The 19435-nt window shown below is 38.2% G+C and overlaps 1 protein-coding gene across 1 annotated transcript in view; it reads left to right on the plus strand.

The window, feature by feature from the left end:
• Window positions 1-19435, plus strand: part of CLCN2 (chloride voltage-gated channel 2) — a 2181634-nt gene that overhangs the window by 918535 nt on the left and 1243664 nt on the right. The window contains 1 exon segment of the mRNA XM_044070805.1: window positions 8549-8704. Within this exon segment, the coding sequence (XP_043926740.1) occupies window positions 8549-8704 (156 nt within the window).

Raw genomic sequence — 19435 nt, forward strand, 5'->3', positions numbered from 1 at the left:
TTCACCAAGTGTCTGCCTAAAGTTATGTCTTATTACAGGTTACAGGGTACCCACACTTTTCCATATGTAGACAACTTGCTTATCTTTGTAGAGTCTTTTTTTCAAAATCGTCAGCACCACAGATGCCTCAGCCTTGGCTTGGGGAGCAGTTTCAAGAGGGATAAAAGTGCAGGGTGTGGGGAACACCAAGGACAGATGCAGTAACATAAATAAAATGTAAAAGAGACAGATGCAGTAACATAAATAAAGTGTAAAAGAGACAGATGCAGTAACATAAATAAAATGTAAAAGAGACAGATGCAATAACATAAATAAAATGTAAAACTGACAGATGCAGTAACATAAATAAAATGTGAAAGACAGATGTAGTAACATAAATAAAATGTAAGAGAGACAGATGCAGTAACATAAATAAAATGTAAGAGAGACAGATGCAGTAACATAAATAAAATGTAAAAGAGACAGATGCAGTAGCATAAATAAAATGTAAAAGAGATGCTTGCTCTTATCAAGGCACTCAACTCACTGAATCATCTTTGGTTCCCTGGACCTCTTCACTTATGTGGTACATAAACAGATAAGGGGAACGAGGTTGTACCTCCTTTGCAGGCTGGCCAAGTTAGCATGTAATATAGCTTCACAGCACAGTCTCACAAAGCGTAACTGTGTGGCAGACAACCTGAGGAGGAAAGGGCAGAGCCTCATAAGTGGAAACTAGATCAGGGGCTCTTCTGAGATTTGATCCATCTGTGGGGAGTTCCTCGAGTAGACTTCTTCGTCTCCTCTCTGAACAGTCAGATGGCAAGATTCTGCTCAAGGACTCCATGCAAGAAGGCCTGGAAGACAGATGCCTTTTCCTTTCTTTGGACAGGAATGTGGCTGCATGTTTTCTACCCTTTCCACTAATATCTAGAGTATTTCTGAAGATTCATATTCTGCAGAGCATTGTTCCACTGTGGCACACCCCCTAATGGGAAAAGCCAAAAGGAGAAGAAGGAGGCAGAATCCTCTAAGATCATTGGGGTGGCTCCCTTCTGGCCAAGGCAGCCATGGTTCTCCCTTCTTTTGATAATGGCCTGGAGCAATTACCTCAAGCTTCCTCACAGACTGGATGTACTCCCACAAGAACAGGGGTGTTTGATACACTCCAACACCAATCAGCTTTGCCTGCCTGGATGATAGGGTCTTGATCCCATTTATGCACCCGTGTACTGTGAATGTGCAGCAGGTACTAATGGAGGCAAGAAGAACAGCTACTTGAAAATTATATATTAGCAAATGGAAAAGATTTTCTAGTTGTTGCCAGTGACATACGCAGCACCCTTTCACAGGGAGTTGTTCACTGGTTTTACAATATTTGTGTGAGTTACTATCCTATGGCCTTTCTTACTCCTCTGTCAAAGTTCATTTATCGGCTATTTCAGCATGTCTGCCTGTGGACCTTTCTCTTTCAAAGCAGTCTCATGTCAAAATGTTTTTGAAAAGGGTTTGCATAAGATGCCTCTATGAAAACTATTGGCCCCCTCCTTTGGATCTTAATTCTGTGTTAGAGAAACTAATATTTTCTCCATTTGAACCAGCTAACTTGGCTAATTTGAGGTTCCTAACAGGGAAAATAATTATACTGATTCCTCTAACCTCTTCAGGAAGGGTATCTTAAGTTGCAAGCTCTTATGGTGATTAAACCCTACCTCATTTTCCACATAGACAGTGCTTCTTTGATTACTAATACTTCTTTTTTGCCTAAAGTGATGTCTGAGTGTACTTTAAGCCAAACTATCCATTTCCCCATTTTCTTTCCCAACCCCCAAAGTGAGAGAGAAAAGATGCTTCATACTTTGGATGTCCACAGTCAACTCGGGTACTATCTAGACAGAACTCTTCAGATCTTCATATCAATTGTTCATTTCTTGTGAAGGTTAGAAGAAGGGAAAACCTTCGTAAGAACAGACTATTTCCAAACTCACCACAACAAAACAATTACAGGCATGGTCAAGGCCCCACTCTACGAGGACCTTGGCTTCATCTGTGGCTTTTTGGAAAGGGTTGTATTCTGGAAGCAGCAACTTGGCCCTCTGTACATACTTTTACAAAGCACTATAAGTTTGATTCCTTCTCTAGGTCTACATCAGGCTTTGCAAGAACCATTCTCCAGGGGACCCACTGTTCTCCTCCCACCTCCCAAATGTAATAATAATAAACAAATGTCAAAAATGTCACTCCTAAGATGCCACAGTAACAATTAATTCATGAAGCTTGGTGAATTAAATATTATTGTGGCATCTTAGGAGTAGCGTTTGTTTATTATTTTTATGTAGTTTCAGTACGACAGTGTGGTTTAGTTCTTTTTGTTCACCTCCCAATTGTAAAAGTTTAGAGTAGTCTACCAACATAGCTAAGGCTACTGCAGCAGTGATTGACAGGATGAACACAGTACAGCTGTGTAAGTAAACTCATAACAGGAGATGTTCGAATGATCACTGCTGCAGTAGCCACTCCCTCCCTTGCCTTTTTTTTGGTATGTTGTTTATGCCAGAGTGTGGTTATTTATTTTTTGTTCTTCCTAGCATTGTCCTTTCAGGTCTCAGCCTCCCTCTGTTAGCAGGAAAGTTCTGAAGGGCTTCGTGACCAAACTTGTCTTTTAGTTAGTTCCGCTTGAGCTGCCTGACAATTTGGGTGCGTGGAAGATGGTCTGAAGCTTTGGAAGCTGGCCGGCTGTAATATCCTTGGAAGAATATAACCCGTATAGCTGAGACTACTGCAGCAGTGATCATTCGAACATCTACTGTTATGGTAAGTTTACTTACACAGCTGTACTTTGTCTGCATGTAGTTGGTGTGGATGATGAAACATTTTCATTGCAAACATCAACTGCTGTGGTTTAGAACTGTTATGTAATGATATAAGGATTCAGGTAGTGCAGAAACGGGATGGTGGGTGAAACAGATGGAATATGGGATGTGTATATTTAGACAAGAGAAGTGATTGTGAGGGAAACAACAAGGTATGTTTTATTAGGCATTGTTTCTTAAATGGAATTCCTGTGTCTCTTAGGTTCATTTCATAGAGAAAATTGGAGTACTGTTTATTTTACTAAAAAGCTAGTAACGCTCTTTAATATCCACTTTCTGAATGTACATTCTAGCAGTGAAAATTTTAACAACTTAACCTCCCTGGTGCAACAAAATGTTAGATGTTTTCAAAGCTGCTGAGATTTTCTCAAAAAAAATGAGCTTAGCTAATTAAAAAGAAAATTTCCTTCACATGTGTTTGGAAATGGCAGCTGGTGAAGGTAATATAAACAAACAAAAACAAGTAAACGTGATGCTGAATGTTTTGGGGCAATCATTTATTCCTTCTTCGAGTTGTGTTTTAAGATTATTTCCATTATTGTAGGCCCTTTTACAAATTCTTTAGCCATAGATGTGGAGCTTTTATTTTTTGAGCAGAACTTATTTTTTCCAGTATAAAGTCAGACACTTTTTATATACTTTCAGATATTTTAGTAGAGGAAAGTCAGTAGGGACATCAGGGGGAAAAAAACATGTAAAAAGAACCCATTAATATTTAAACGGATAGCGCTATGTTTTCAAGCAAAGCTGACAACATTTAGCATAAGAATTGTATAACACTTTCATTTATGCAGCAGCGGTTTTATTATGATCTGTAAATATTAATGATTTGTTAATTTTTTCAGACTCACTGTGTGACTGACTTTCTAATAAGAATGTCAGCCTTGCACAGTACATGTTATTTTCTATTGAAAACATATATTGAGGGTGAGTATGGTACTTCAAAGGTCAGGAAACTTATTCTAGTAGTAATGTGGTGACAGTCATAAGAATGACCTTTGAAATGTTTAGCACTACGTTTTTGTAATAATAGCCATGCAGAATAGGATAAGGGGGATCATGTGCACCTCTGTACAGACATTTACTGAGATTAAATGTGTAGCTTTGTTTTTTTGAAAATGAAGCTCCGGAGGATTTTCTTAAAGTATAGGAAGGCAGCTGATTAATGAAGGTTCTTGCTTTGTACACAGCTACCAGATTACTTACATTTGTATGTCCTCCTCCTGACTGGGGTGCTCTTTTCTGTTTATCTCGGTAAGCATTAACTATGGAGGAAATAACTTCTGCTCTGGTGTGCTTTATTTGGTTATATGTTCCCTGCAGCAGTGATCATATGGCCTACATGAGAAGCATATTAGAATGATTAATAACTGCAACATTTAGGTAACTTTTGGTCAGGTACAATTCCTGGAAAGAGACAAAAAAAGACAGTGACTCCTCAAAGTCAAAGAAACATTTTGTTGGCAGTTATAGATGCTAGTGATATGAGTACAGTGCAGATTCACTGGGGGGGGGGGGTCATTAGAAGCATTACTTTGGTGTAACAGGAGACTGTTTTGTAAGTCTGTTGAGAAAATGAAATATGCAAACCAAAATGAATGCACTAAATATTTTTGAGACAGTGCAAGAGCTTGGGAGACAGTGGTCTTAGCTAAATGGTTCGGGGGGGGGTGTCATTACATGCCAGCTCAGATTAAGATTACACAGTGTAAAACCCTTGATGTAATTCCTTTGTCCCCTTCCAGGGTAGTGACTGCCAATGTATGTACCAGTGGCTGGTATGGTAGAGCATGGGCTGGACCAATAGGACAGCTTTGGTGGGAGGGGTAAATGGTTGGAGAGGACTGTCAGGTAATAGATCGCTATCCAAGTTTGTTTAAGAAAGTATATATTTTTTAAAAAAATAACATATTCTTCTTTTAACTGACCAAGAGTAAAGAACATGGGTGGCCATCTTCAGGTGCTGGTAATGCCAATCATCTGGCACAAAAAGAAAGCAGTGCAGTATACATACATTGCAGTGCATGGGTCCATATTCAGATTTGTATGAGCAAAATGCATCTGTCATGAATTTCTGTGCTGCAGACTCATCCACAGTATCACATATGGAAGGCTTGTGTTTCTGCGTTGGTGGGTTGTAGCCCTCCATTGTTTTTACTTATTTATTTTATAATGTTTATGTTCATTTAAAAATACATTAATTTTTCCTATTCTTTTAACTCACACAGGTTTGTAGTTTGCATTTGTGAAGTTTCCATGCCCTCTACAGTCCTTGTCCCATTTCCTCTACAGTTGTTCTGTAGGTAACAGTTCTTGTCACCTATTTACAATTTTGCTGAGCCTCCCTGTTTTTCTTCTAATATTTAACAATCTGTCTGTTAAAATATCTTTTAGATGGCAATAAGGACCATATTACAGTGGAAAGCCAGCTGTTCCAGAGGGCTTAAACAGACAGACTATTCTATTTTGATATGCTCGATTTATAACTGGCAAACTGATTGTGTCCAATCAGCATGCACATTTTTGAATACCAATAATTTTTTATTGTATGACCTTTAACCAAGATAATAGGTGAATAATTAGCATATAGAGATGAAATAATTCTAATTAATTATATGAATGTTAAATACTCAAAAGTAATCAAGAGAAATGAATATAAATACTCAATCAAATGCTTTTGAGGCATCAAGGGTAGGTGAGTGTTTATGTTCTTTAAAGTGCATATGAGGGTTTCTGTAGCGTTATCTTCAGTTAGCAGATTATTTAGTATTAAGAATACGTGACGTGAAATGGGAAAACTGAAGGTGCAGAACACTTTTAAAAATTTCAATTACTAATCCAACCAGGATTGCAAAGTTAATTAATAGGGAGCCTGCAGATATTTAAAATGAATGATAGACAATGGTATGAAAGGGTGGTCTCAAAGCTACTTTTAGTGAATGTCAGGTATTACCCCTTTCTCCACTGTTGTGTGACCATGGCGTTGGTGTACATAAGATAAAGGGTGTATGTGTATATGGAGGGGAGGAGGAGATGTTCACTGAAACAGACTTTCAGTGATTTTTCTTTTTTTTAATCTCTTGTCTGTAGGACCAAAAACATTTGATGGGTAATTATGAATCCATTTAATGATATTGGGCAACAATATTTTATGCTCAGAAAATCTGAGAGAAGTTTATAAATAAGAAACAGTGACTGTTGAAGTTAAATTTCTGGAACCACTTGAGATAATGGAATAGAAGACTTTGTGTAGAAGTTTACTTAACTAGCCCAAGAAGTATTTTTTATATATAAAACAAGATAATGTATCCATTAAGACCACTAGATTCCTTAATCTTTTGCTTAGAAAAATCAGGTGTTAGTCTCAGCTAAAGTAATGCTTTGACTTAGTAACTCACAGTATGAGACATGAAAACCAGGTAAGGTTATATCATTAAGGTATAGACAAGCTCTAAATCCTTAAATGATTATTTGATCATTAAAATCCATATTAAACAGAACACTTCCATGACCCTGTTTAAGTGCAACCTGGACGACTGGGTGGGAAACTGTACATTTCTGCCGGGGATTGCCCCGGCTTCTCTCCTGGACATGGGTAGTCCTTGCTAGAAAAACTTTTGGCATAGACATCATCTCTCATTTAGTATTATTGGGATTTAATGACTAGGCTTGTAAAGACCCTCAGGTTAGTAGCCTAATAATATCCTTTGAACCGTGTTGTCCACTTTCCTGTTGAGCCCTGAGAAGAATATATTATTATACATTTTATATCCTTGTCTGGTCAAGCATTTTATAGAAATTTGTTTTAAAGTAGTTTATTGTGCTTTATTTACTTTTTTATGTACACTGTAATTTCTTATTACCTTTTCAATATGACATGTCCAGGGTAAGGGTTGTAGTTCTGTTACTTAATGATGGCAGTCCGATTTCTTTGAAAAAACAAAAATGGAAATATAATACCTTCTTTTTGTGTGCAGTCCATTTGCTTTTTATCTGAACATTTTTTTACAGAGGTCAGTTGCTGGCAGTTAGTGTGCCCCCTTTTCACTGTTTATTATCAAATCCTGTTAATTTTTTTTCTAAGCTGGTATTAATACTTACAGAGTCTGCAGAGTTAGCAATACTAAACCACACTACAGGCCACGTGCACAAAACTTTAATGTACTCCTAGGAATAAAGCACCTGTTTTTTTTCTTAGCTTCCATTTTGGAACAGCAGTATTGCGTCTAGCTCCCATATTGCCCATCTTGAATGAGGCAGCAAGTCAACAGTCAACTCATCTGGTTACTTTAGCCAGTTCCTGTGGCACCCAGCTTCTTCGTTGTTTGAATCTAGTTTCTATTGCCAAGAGGACTAATGTGTATCCTACACAGTTTGTCCTTTTCTTGCTTTCAAGTAGAACAAGGGGACACACATGCTCTTAAGGACCTGATTTTATGCTGTGTTGTCCAATGTAGAAGTGTTATCACTAGCTGTCTGTCTGAACTATGCTGCATATCTGAATACAGTAGATTGTATGCCTGCCTTTCACAACCTGAGAAAAGGCAGCCCTTAATTAGTGCATGGCACTCCAAGAACAGACAGAGTTGCCCAGACGTAGTAGCTGGATAGAAATTATTTATGGATAAATGGCCAGTAGTTTACATTTTCTCATGCAGTACAAATATGAACAAAGCACACATAATACTGAGTGTAACTCAAAATGATGAGATTAAAGTAACACTTGCAACCCGTAATACATATAAATCTGGTAAGCTGGGCTGATGGAACTGCATGTTTGAAGTACAAGCCTGCAAATCAAAACATAAAACAAACACAAATTACAACTAGGAAGGGCTTAATGATAAAAAAGCTCTGTCTCAGAAGAGAGAGCCTGTTAACAGTTGTTCTGTTAAAACAGACAATTAGTCTCTTCAGGACTTCTCATTTGTCAGGTCAGCTTTAAAAATGATGAGCTGTGGTGATAGTACATGTTTGCAGTGTGATCCCATTTAAAATTACTTCATAATGCTGTCCAGATAAAATTCAGTACAAAAGAAATCTAATTGAGCATATTTAATGTTGACATAATTGTTCATATTAATCATATTTCAGTGACTAAGAGGTAATCAAAGAATAGTACCACTGACCTTATTAAATGTATGAGAACTGAGAACCCAAGGCTGATCTTTTTGTCAGGGACATAAATGTAATGTGATAAAAATATTTCTGAGTTGGTGGACATGTTATCAATCATTATTAGATCGGTTGTGTGGATATTTGCATGTTCGACTACTAACTTCTTGTTTTGCTGACCACTTTCTGTCTTTTAAAAACTTTTATTCATAATGTCTGACAGCATTGCTAATAAGAATAATGGGAGTTTTGCAGCAGAGTATACTCACTGCCCCCAAACCTCAACTGAGAAATGTTATTCCATTGTAATTTGTGTCAACACTGAAAATATATACCAGTGACATAGGAAATGTTCTTGGTATTGTGTCATTTAAAGATCCCAATGTCTTTATGCAGTTGTCAACTGCAAATCTGATCATTAAGTCTCTTTTTTGTAGATCTTTGTTACTGTTAAGTAGAATGTAAAGAAATAGTAGGTAAAATAACTGTTGCACACAGTATATTAAAACAAAAAAAATTGTACTTTAAGTCTAGGTTTCATATGCCATGGTGGCTGCTTATCACTGTTTTTGTCTCTATAGCTAACACAGAAGGAAACACTGGTGACCCTCTTTGACAACAAGACCTGGGCCAAGCAAGGAATAGCTGAAGACTTTGATTATACTGGGATTTCAGATGCCTGGAAGCATCCAAAGGCTAATGTTTTTGTCACACTTGTGGTCTTCATTCTAATGAAGGTGAGTCTAACAATAAAATGATCCATTAATTTGTCACATTTTTTTTTACTGAAACAAATTTATCAAATTGTTCACCTGTGGCACGCTTGCAGCAAGACTTCACATTGTTCAGATACTTGAATATTTTTTTTTTGTATAAAGTAATGATGGTTATACAAAACATTTGGGTCTGTTTTCCTTAAAAATTCATATAGAATAACAATACTATGCATAACTCTGATGCCTTTTCACTGTACTTGGACTTTGTCCATACACCACAGTTAGTTGGAGAGCTTTATTTTTATTTATACTTGTGTGTACATGCTGTCTTTTTTTAAAAAAAATCTTCTAAAGACTGCAAACTTTCCTTTGGAGGGGATGACAGAGAGCTAGAACCAAATAGTGTAATGTGTGATTTAGTTATGGAAGGTACAGTATTAGTTAATAGCAGAAACTTAACGGTGGGTTTAGGAATGGGTTTTATATCAGTACAGTCATGCCGTGTAAAGTGAGCATGTCCCTGGTTCCAACAGTGATTTATTTATGAGCTGTGTTTTTAGTCCAGAGCGGTAGTTCACAGCTGTGTGCAGCCACACTTAGCTGTATGCAGCTGCATGCAGCTATACACAACTGTGACAAGAATGCATCACACAGTTTGCTGGGCAAGCAATCAGAGAGTTATACCAGTAAGAAGGGGTGCCACCCAGATGAACTCCACCTGTTAATGTGCTTTTGCAGCTACTGAAGATAATTCTCAGGAGCGTGCAATCCAGCTGTGCAAGGCACAGCACTTCCCAGGTATTGTGGAATCAGTGTAGAGGTCAAATCCAACAGTTCGGTTCAGATATGTTTGAGTTGCACCCAGTCACACTAAAGCAGCAATATCTGCAAATACTCCTAGTTTAAGCAAACAACTAATAGTACACAGGGCAAATAAACACACACACACACACACACACACACACACACACACACACACACACACACACACACACACACACACGCGCGCGCGCACACACACACACACACACACAGTCACCAGTAGCAATTTCATCTAGAAATAACAGCAGTAGCTCCTTCTCTCACCAGCAGATAACATGCCAGACCAGTTTCAAGTACAGAAAGTTCATACAGAATAGAACAGATTTAAAAATCGGATTTTAAGTAGAAAATAAACAGTTAAAAGTCACTTCCCAGGTGTTGTAGAATCAGTTTTGAGCTGAAATCATTAAGTGACTTTAAGAATCAGTCTCATTGCATGGACTCACTTTGAAGTCTTTTTGAAATTAGAAGGTACTGATTTTTTTAGTATTTTCCGTATCTAAAGATTTTCAGGAGTGAATATGAACTGTACTTCTTATTAATCCTCCCACCACCCACCTTTCAGATATGTCTGCAGTTAGTTCTGAAGTAATGATACTTGACCAAGAAAGTTTTATTTTTATACAGTGAACCTTTGTATTGGTTTTATTTAATGTTTAGATGATCATTTTGTTTGATTTTCGACCACTGGGCTCTAAGTTGACAGGCACATCCTTTAACCTAATCACAGGGTGGCAGTAGACTTGTTCGAAGTGATAGACAAGTCTTGTGGTTCTTGCAAAATCACATAGGTTTCCATATAATAGGATGGTCTTCTGAAATGGGAAGGTGATTAATGTTTTCTGGTGTGGAGGATGTAATTTTTTGTGGAAGTGCACATATATGTATGTATGAAAGTGTGTACTGTGATATGGCGAATACTGAGCCTGGAAAGTGTAGTTCTTATTGTGGTGTTGTGTCTGCTGTTTGTAGAGCAGCTAGAAGTGCCTTTGCTAGAGGGTTGTGTCGTGGAAGGGAATTGCAAAGTTTCTATGTCTGATGCAGGCAAAGCAGAAGGAGACAACTCTCAATAGCAACTAATAGAGAACAGTGGCCATTAGGACATTATCATGGCTACTGCCTCATGAGGAAGTCCGATTACTGACCTCTTAGTTCAGAGAGGGGTCTGCAGAAAGCTTTCCAGGTAGCTAAGTATGAAGGATGAAAGCAAATGGAAGGTGTTCCTGATACCCGGAAAAGGGATAGTAGCTATTGTCCTGTATCAAAGAAATGAAGGGAGTTACTTATACATATATGATAAAGTGTATTGAAGAGAAAAGACTGCAGCCAGTAAGTACAGAAGGAATCTTAAAAACTGTGTTGACTGAAAAGAAACCACTTGAAGTGAACCTTGGAAAGGCTATATGTGCACACTGTTACATACATTCTGAACTTTGTGGGCCTGCATTTATAGTAATCTAGCAGTGCCTTTCTGACTTGAGTCTTTGTCAGTTCCTTCTCATCCACTACTCTTGATTGACATTACATACCTGTACAACTCTATGAACAGCCAGTGTCATCCATAAAGATTACAGGGCAAGTAGGGAACTGAACTAGAGTGTGGGAACTTTGTTTGTTTCTATCTCACACACACGCACACACACACACACACACACACACACACACACACACACACACAATTTAGAGAAGTCAGTCCAAATTTAAATTCACCAGTCCACCTATTGATCCACTTGAACATGGGGAGGACATGCAGTAACCCCCCCCCCCAAGCCAAGAACCAAGCCAGGGGACCTTGAGCTGTGAGGTGACAATGCTACTCACTACATCACCATCTTTTTCTGTTGCTGCCTTTAAATTTAAAATCTTATGTTTTTTCTTGTAAACAATCCTTAAACGTAAGCACAGAATCCAGAGACTGTTGTTATTACTACAAACAACAAATTACTACAGTATGTATTTATTTTCCCTGTCATGCATTACTGTGTTAAATGGAGTTCCCCCCAGTGTGCAGCAACCTCTGAATTGATTATAGTCTTTGGGTGTAGGGGTGCAGTCCTCTGCAATGGGAAGTGTAAAGGTATTTGCCTCCCTTGTGTAGTTTATGTTCTTTCTATGAAAGTCTAATGTGTACCAAGTTGAGGTTTAGAACAGTTTTCAGTGCCCTAGATTTTCAAGGTTAAGGTATTTTCATACAGATTGCACATAAGACCTTTTGATTTATAAAAAAGTTGACAATAAAGTAAAGATTTACTCTTATGGATTGAAATTATGTTTTAAGACACCCCTAGAAAACTCAGATCATAGCACCTCACCGACTTTCCTTGTTGTAGTTCCTCACAAACGTTCTCTGATTTTGCTGCCAGACTCTGCCAGATGTGGGAATATGCTTTCCTCCAGTGGTATAACATTCCTAAGACACTTGATTTCAACCCTCCACTAGGATATGGATATAGTCCACCAGGAAGCCAAAGGTCCTCTGGCTTGGCTGGGGGTGCCTTCTGCATGTTCTCCCCATGTTCAAGTAGATTTTTTTTTTCCGTGAAGTCTAGATTCCTTCTTCATCTGTAAGATATCCTAGTTAGGATGAACTGGAAAAACAAATACAGGAAACCTACAAACACTACCATGAAGGATTTCAGTCACAGCAGATTGAATGGCAAGTAAGTATCATAAATACTTTGGTAAGTAAGGGTGATGATGGGAGAAGTCTCACACACACACACACACACACACACACACACACACACACACATAAATAAAAATGCCCAGACCCATTACTCGCTTTCTTCAAAATTTAAAAAAAAAATCTGTTCTCTTCTGGTAATTAAGGAAAGGGGGGGGGGGTCTGAAATGCTTTCCGTAAGTATGGTAGTAGTCACATCACCTGTAGTTAAGATCTGACAGCATCTGTAGCGCGGCAGAATGAGAAGGCTGAGAGTTCAATTCCACATCAGGAACTTTTGTTCGTATTCCATTGCAGACAGTACAGTGCAGCATGAGAGGGTATCCCTGTTCTTGAAGTGCTCTCTTTGGGACGACACATTAAACAGATTCCATCTGTCTGTTCCATAATAGCATAGGTTAGCACTGTACACCCCATGTCAGTTGTTTAGTAGAGCTGAATTCTTTTTATGCTGTCTGGAGCATTCTTTAAGTGCTACCACGGGTTGTGATTGGAATGGTCCTGCTAGATCGGTGCACTTAGCCATTAGAACAGTAAAAGTAAGCATATGTGCAATGGCCATGTCAAGAATGGGCGAACCAGGAAGACAAAGGGATTATTACTGTTTCATACCTCTCGACATGTGACCATTAAAAATCATAGCACTAATCTTTGAAAGTCATAGAAGAGGGCGAGAAAGAGGATTTATTTCTAATTTTTCACAGTAGAAAGTCTTTGTGTACTAGACCCTATATTTAATGATAAGGATTTTTTTTTAGCAATGTGTGTCCATATTATCAGGTCTGAATTTATGAAAAAAATCATTAAGTCTGGCCAAAGCCATGGTGCAGTGCTTATATCATAGCACTTGAAGCATGTACTTTTAATAGACGTGCTGCTGTTCCTACAGGCAACTTCCAGTGGCACTACTGCCTCTGAATGCACGTCAGAGGAGAAGTGAAGAAGGTTATTTAAGGGCAACACCCTGGACACAAAGGTCAAGTTGTTGCAACTGCTTTGATCTGTATGTTTATCATTACTGTCTGTGTTTCTATATAAGGAGTGCTGCCATGGTGACACTGTTGTGTAATTAGGATTATCTCCCTTTCATGGGAAAGAGTTCACAGCAGCTAGGGGAAAAAAAAAAACTGTTGCAAGTCTTTGTGAGCAAGTAGCTAAAATAATGGTGTGTGGAATAATTATGGTAAAAGGAGCAACTTCAATAAAAATATATAAGCATGGCAGCTTTATAATATGTTTTCCTGGACTGTACTATTAAGATAAACTCTTGCATCTTGCATTCAGTTTTGAAAACTGTGTTATGATGTGGGCTGTACCAAACTAATTAGATACATCGTTACAGGTTAGATCAGTATTTTACAGTGTTGCTAACTCCAGACCCTGAAGCAAGTAACCGACAGTGCTTCTACCATGAGGGCAAGATGATGTCTTCACTCAGTCCCCTTTGTAGTACATTGTGGTTTTCTTTACCTCTAACTTGTCAGATAGCTGCAAAGCACAACACTCTTAAGGAAAGAATATCTCACATCACATCATTGAAATTAATTTAATACCTTTTCTGTACACCATAACCATTTTTCTCAACAGTTCAGCATCATATTTACAGCTTCCATATTTCACACAGTTTGCCAGTCCTTGCTGTCCTAAGTCTGTGTGGAGGTTATTGTCATTGTAAATTGTGCCCTTCCCTACTATGTGCTGCTTTCCATTTGTATTAACTGTGCTAGAGAGCAGAGACTATGCAGAGCTTCTGTATAAGTTGTAATAGATTTGTTAGTCTTGTACTGTTTGTCTGCTTATGCATAAGTACAGTAAATGCTAAACTTGTGATGGAAGATGAAATTTTGCACATTCTTTAAATGTCGAATGTGGTATAGAAGCCATTCCAGATGACATTAACCAGAACCTCATTCCGATAATGGATTTGAGGAAGTGTTAGGAGCTGTGAATTATTGGAACAGTCTTCTGAAAGAGGTAGTAGGAACAGAAACTGATTAAAGTTAAGAATGCATGGGAAGGGTATAAGGCCATTGTTATGTGCTCCAAGACTGTGGGGGGTATACATTTTTGGATTAGAAGGTCAGCTAACTTGTGCAATAAAAAAACGACAGACTGGCTAGCCTGTGTTTTTCTTTTCTGTATCATGATCAATATTTATGCGAGTCAGTTGCCTGTGTTACCATAAAACAAACTAACTGAAAATGCTACTAAGGATGCTTTCTTCCCAAGAAATCTCTCCAGAAATACTTCAAGCCATAGATCCCTCAGCATGGAACAGAACCTCAATACACTCTCCAAAGCAAAAAACAATGCATTGACTGGATCAGTTAAAATCCCAGGATGCCTCCTTAATAACATGAAACATGATCTTTCAGGGCCTCTAGAAGCACTGTTCACTTATAGCCTCCAAACAGGCTTCATGCCTAGAGAATTGAGAACTGCAACGCTTATCCCATTACACAAGAGCAAGCCATCCATGGATCCAGAAAACTATTGAATATTGTCAACCTCATTATAATAAATAATAAAATATTCTCTGCTCTGATCTTAGATCCCTCAGAAATATTTGACTTGGTGTCACAGAGTATTCATGAAGTCCAGAAGTGTTTTTGCAGTACTGGGAATGAGTCTGAGGCTATATTATATAGGGGATAGTGGAACAACTGAGGATGCACACATCTGTGACTACCTTCCACTGGACCATTCAAGGAGCCTCAGTCCTCACCACTGGCACCTGGGGGGGGCGTTCCCTGGGAGGATAACTGTTACACACAGTATTTCCAGATGCAGCTCTCTGCATCAAGTGCAGTTTTCCTTAAGAGCACACAGAGACCACAGTCAGTCCGGAGCTAGTTTCTCACTCTTTCTCCAGATCCCCAGTAAGACGTTCCACTGGCACAGCTGTAGAGATGAGATCTCAGCTAAGTGACCAAGCCAAGACCACCAGCTCCCTCTCTGTCCAACCAATGCTTTGTGTCCCTGCCCAAGTACCTGACATGCACAATCTTTAAGGTTTGATTTACACACCCGGGAAAGGCTGGCAAAGTTTTACTAGCTATGCCCCCTTCTGCACAGACTATAAGGCAGTTAGGACTGCCACCAGTCACTCCTTATCAGCTACTTTAGGGCCCTTAACAAAGGGTGTCCAATCTTACTGTTGAATATTAATACTAATAAAAATTGTAGTTTGACCAAGAGCAAGGCCATTAGGAGTGGCCCACACAGTGCCACCAAATAAATATGCAAGTACTCTCAAAACTTAAATATCTCTACACAGATCAGCCACGATGAAAGGTTTAAATATATTTAATAATAAATAAAAGAACAAGACAATACTAAAGATATCTATTCACAGTGACATCAGAGTTCAAAATCACAGGAAATATTTAAAATAACATTGCAGTACAGGCTGAGACAAATAAAGAAAAACAAAATCTAAACTAAGCTTTGCTATATTCCTGACTGTATGTAAGAGAGTTACTATACCCTACGAACTTACTTAGGGCAAGGCAGCTGTGGTGAATGGTTCTTGTTGTTGGGTCCAAGACAAAATGCAGAATGCCCTGTCTCACTGAAAGACTTCTCAGAATAATATTTAAAATATTACTGCAGGGACAGCTTGCAGAATAACATAATTTCTGGTAATCTGACTTCTAGTTCCCAGGCAAAATCCCCATTGCTGAAGCTGGCAGTATTTAGCACTTACCTGTAAAAATACTTATACAAGTGCTTTTGCTCAGATCTTTGGCAGATGCTGGAATTCATAAAACAATTGCATTCTTTCATGCTTTCAGAGTAGCAATTAGTTCACCCTAAAAACAGTACAGAAAGCTTCCTAGTACAGACTTTGTATCTCCAGCTGCATTGAAACCTGAGAGATGGCCTAGCCTATAAAGTAATTTAATTTCAAATATTTTTCTAAAGTTTGCTGGACTGAGGGTAACCCTTCAGTCTCCTCTGTTAACATATACATTTAAACAGTTACAATAGTGCATGTACATTTTTGTTCTCTTCCAGTAGGGCACACTGTGGATACATTTTAAGCACAAGCACTTTACCAATACCTTTTCAACACAAACATCTGTATAAAGCAGTTTGATATACACGTGACATACAGTTCTAATACATTTGTAACACAAGCATCTCATACAACATACAGTTCTAATACATTTGTAATGCCAGCATCTTGTACAAATTAGTTTGATATTCACAAATGACATATAATTATTTACAAAATTCCAGCTAGCTGTACTGGCAATACCTCCTTTTGTCAAAACATCTCTAAAGGCTAAACAATACATTTCAGCTATTTGGAAAAGATCCTACATCCTACCACTTTGTAAAGGGGATAACTCTGAAGAACTATTGACTAACACCCATCATTCCACCCCTCTCAAAAATCATTGAGAAATGTGTCTGTACTCAGTTGCTCTAGTATCTCCTGGGCAATGAAAGTATCTTCCCTACAAAATAAGACCCATTCATAGCACTGCAGTTAAATAAACAAGAGTATCAGAACAATTGTCTGTTTTTTCTAGTTATATTAAACAAAACATAAATAATCGCATGAGTTTATGCGGCTTGTTTTATGTCATTCCTCTGTTTAAGAACTATTTCCATTCTACATCCTTAAATAGGGCTTGAACTATCTTGGTTATTCTAAAACCAATGGTATTAGCAACCTTCATCTGTGTAAAGTGAGGAATCTACATTTCAAAATACTGGATGGCTTTGTATTTCTATGTAATTTATGAGTAAACTACTTAAATACAGCTAATGACTTTCTAAGAATAATTTTAAATAGAAAAGTATGCAAAACATGCATTATCCTATACTCCAAACAAGGATCATCAAATTCTGCATAAAGTAAGCAGTGATGTGTGTCATACAGCAAGTTCATGATAAACCGTAAAATAAATGGTGCAAAGCTTGTAACTTTCACATTGTCATCCCGGCACAGGCAGCATAAAACTAAGATTAAATGTAACCTAATCTTGTCAACCACACGTTTGCCAACAGGGTTTCTAAGCGTTTTTTAGCAGGCAACCAGTGTAACTTCAAAGATGTAATTGTATTTCTGAGTGTCTCTAGTAATCGATGTGTATAATGTGATTCTTGCCCACCATATGTAACCATGTGTAGTATCAGATTTTGCAGATATGCTAATCAATGTCTATGTTTAGAAACAGATGGTGACTATATATTTCTCAGTTTCTGTAACACCATAGAACACAGCTAATTGAGAAACATCACTCTGTATTAGATTGTAAAACATTTTGTTTTGTTTTTTTTTGTGCACATCTTCCTCCTTGCTACCTGATCATCAATCCTCTTGCAGCCAGCTGACCCATTTGATACCCCTTCATTGGGGTGAGAACCAAAGTAGAATTGGGAGGTATCAGTTAGGCTGCCTTCCGGTGGTCTTCCTTATATCATCCTAATCCTATGGTGCATGCCTAGGGTTTGGTTTGCAGTGGATGTGAATGCCACTACCCCTTGATATAGGCTTGTCCCCCTTAAAACCATTGCTGGTAAAGTGTACAGACTCCACTAGGGATTCAGCCTTAGGAATGTGTGGCCCAAACTTCCATTCCCACTCCTTCCCCCGAATTGAGGAGATGAAGCGAAACTACCCAGCCCAGCTCCAGCATGCACCTGAACTGCTAGTCAGACTCTGATAACCTCAATCATATTCAGGACCTTTTCCTCCTCTGTACCAAATAGGCTGAGTTAAATGTTATTTTCTTAAAAGAAACCTTTTTGCATAGTATGTTGGATTTATCCATGTTTTTTCCTGAACAAATGGTGAATAAGTCTACTCCTGGAGAGCAGATTCCACTGCATTGTGAGTAGGCAAAGGTATTCTTTCCATAGAAAGTTCTATGCTGCAACCTCTTAACTGAATTATATGTCTGAATTATGCAGAATTTCCCATGTTTTCTCACCACAGCCAGGCCACAAAGTCTAGAATGAGAAGCGACAAGTGTTAGGTAAGCCTTTTTATACAAAAAACATCTCATGCCTGAAAGGTCTTTCCTAGAGTGAAATAGTTTTAGTGGTCATACAAGCAAATGTGTGTTTAGTAAATCAAATAAAACATTTGCAGTCTTCCTGCCAAAAGTCATACTAGTCAGAATGTAGAACAAAGTCCTAAAAGCGGTCCTAGTATCTGTAGGTGCTTTAGGTGTCTGTTCACAAATTCTTTCCTTCCAGATGAGTGACCAGTTACTGAACCTTATGATAGATCAGTTTTAATTCAGCAGGTATCTTTAGACTCACTGCTGTTATCACCCTCACAGGATAAACTGGTATCTTCTTTTAAGTTTTATCTCTCACCTCCCTGGACAGGGAAAATGCCTCTTGTCCCAAGAAGCAATGACGTTCTAGTTGGTTATAAGAATCAGTGGGGTGCACGACCACTGCTGTCTACTTGTAGGGATTGACCTATATATGATGTATTTTTATTTGTTACTTGCAGCAATGATTTTTGGCTGTAGGGAGTTTGCAGAGAAATACGGTGCAGAAATGTTGCTTGTGTTACCTGGAGTAATACTAGTTTACATGTTTCTTTACTCTGTATGAGAGAGATGTGGTTTGAAACACTATAGAAGAATCCATATGTATCATCAGTGTTTTGAATAAATGTAGCATAAACTGAATTTTATAAGAAATACCATGTATGTGAGTCAGAAATTTATGAATGCATGTCTTAGTGATAAGAGGTAATCTTAATATTTCTTCAAGCTACTACTTCATTCAGAAAGTGACAATTGCTTCCTCTTCTAATTTTTGCTTTTTTCTAAATACCTCTTCAGCACTACCTCTTCTGTTGTGGTTCTGATATATTAGTTAGCAATGCAGGCTATACCTTATATTGTTTCTCCGAAGCTCTACAGTCCTGCTTGTATTCCTGTTATGTTCAGACCTCACTTGCTATATAAATTATCCAAACAGGTTTTATTCCTTATCAGTTGATCCCTGCCTTAAATACTTTATCCCTTTCTCTCTCCGTAAAATATCTTGTCACTCTCAGTAACTGCTGTTTTTTACCTGGATCTTGTGTTTTTGCCTGGATCTTGAAGCAACTTCAGGTTGTCTCCATCTTGGGTATTTTCCAACCATGTTGTGTGTGTGTTCAACTCATGTAATACAGATGCATGGTGTGTAATTAAAGGCCTGGTAAGTTGCACTTTGCAAACTTCACAGACACTTATAATCTGCAGCATGTGTGACAGGTGTACTGTTAC

Source organism: Protopterus annectens, chromosome 4.part1 (genome assembly GCF_019279795.1).
Source record: "Protopterus annectens isolate FY-2018-M chromosome 4.part1, PAN1.0, whole genome shotgun sequence".
In the NCBI taxonomy this organism is placed as follows: domain Eukaryota; kingdom Metazoa; phylum Chordata; order Ceratodontiformes; family Protopteridae; genus Protopterus; species Protopterus annectens.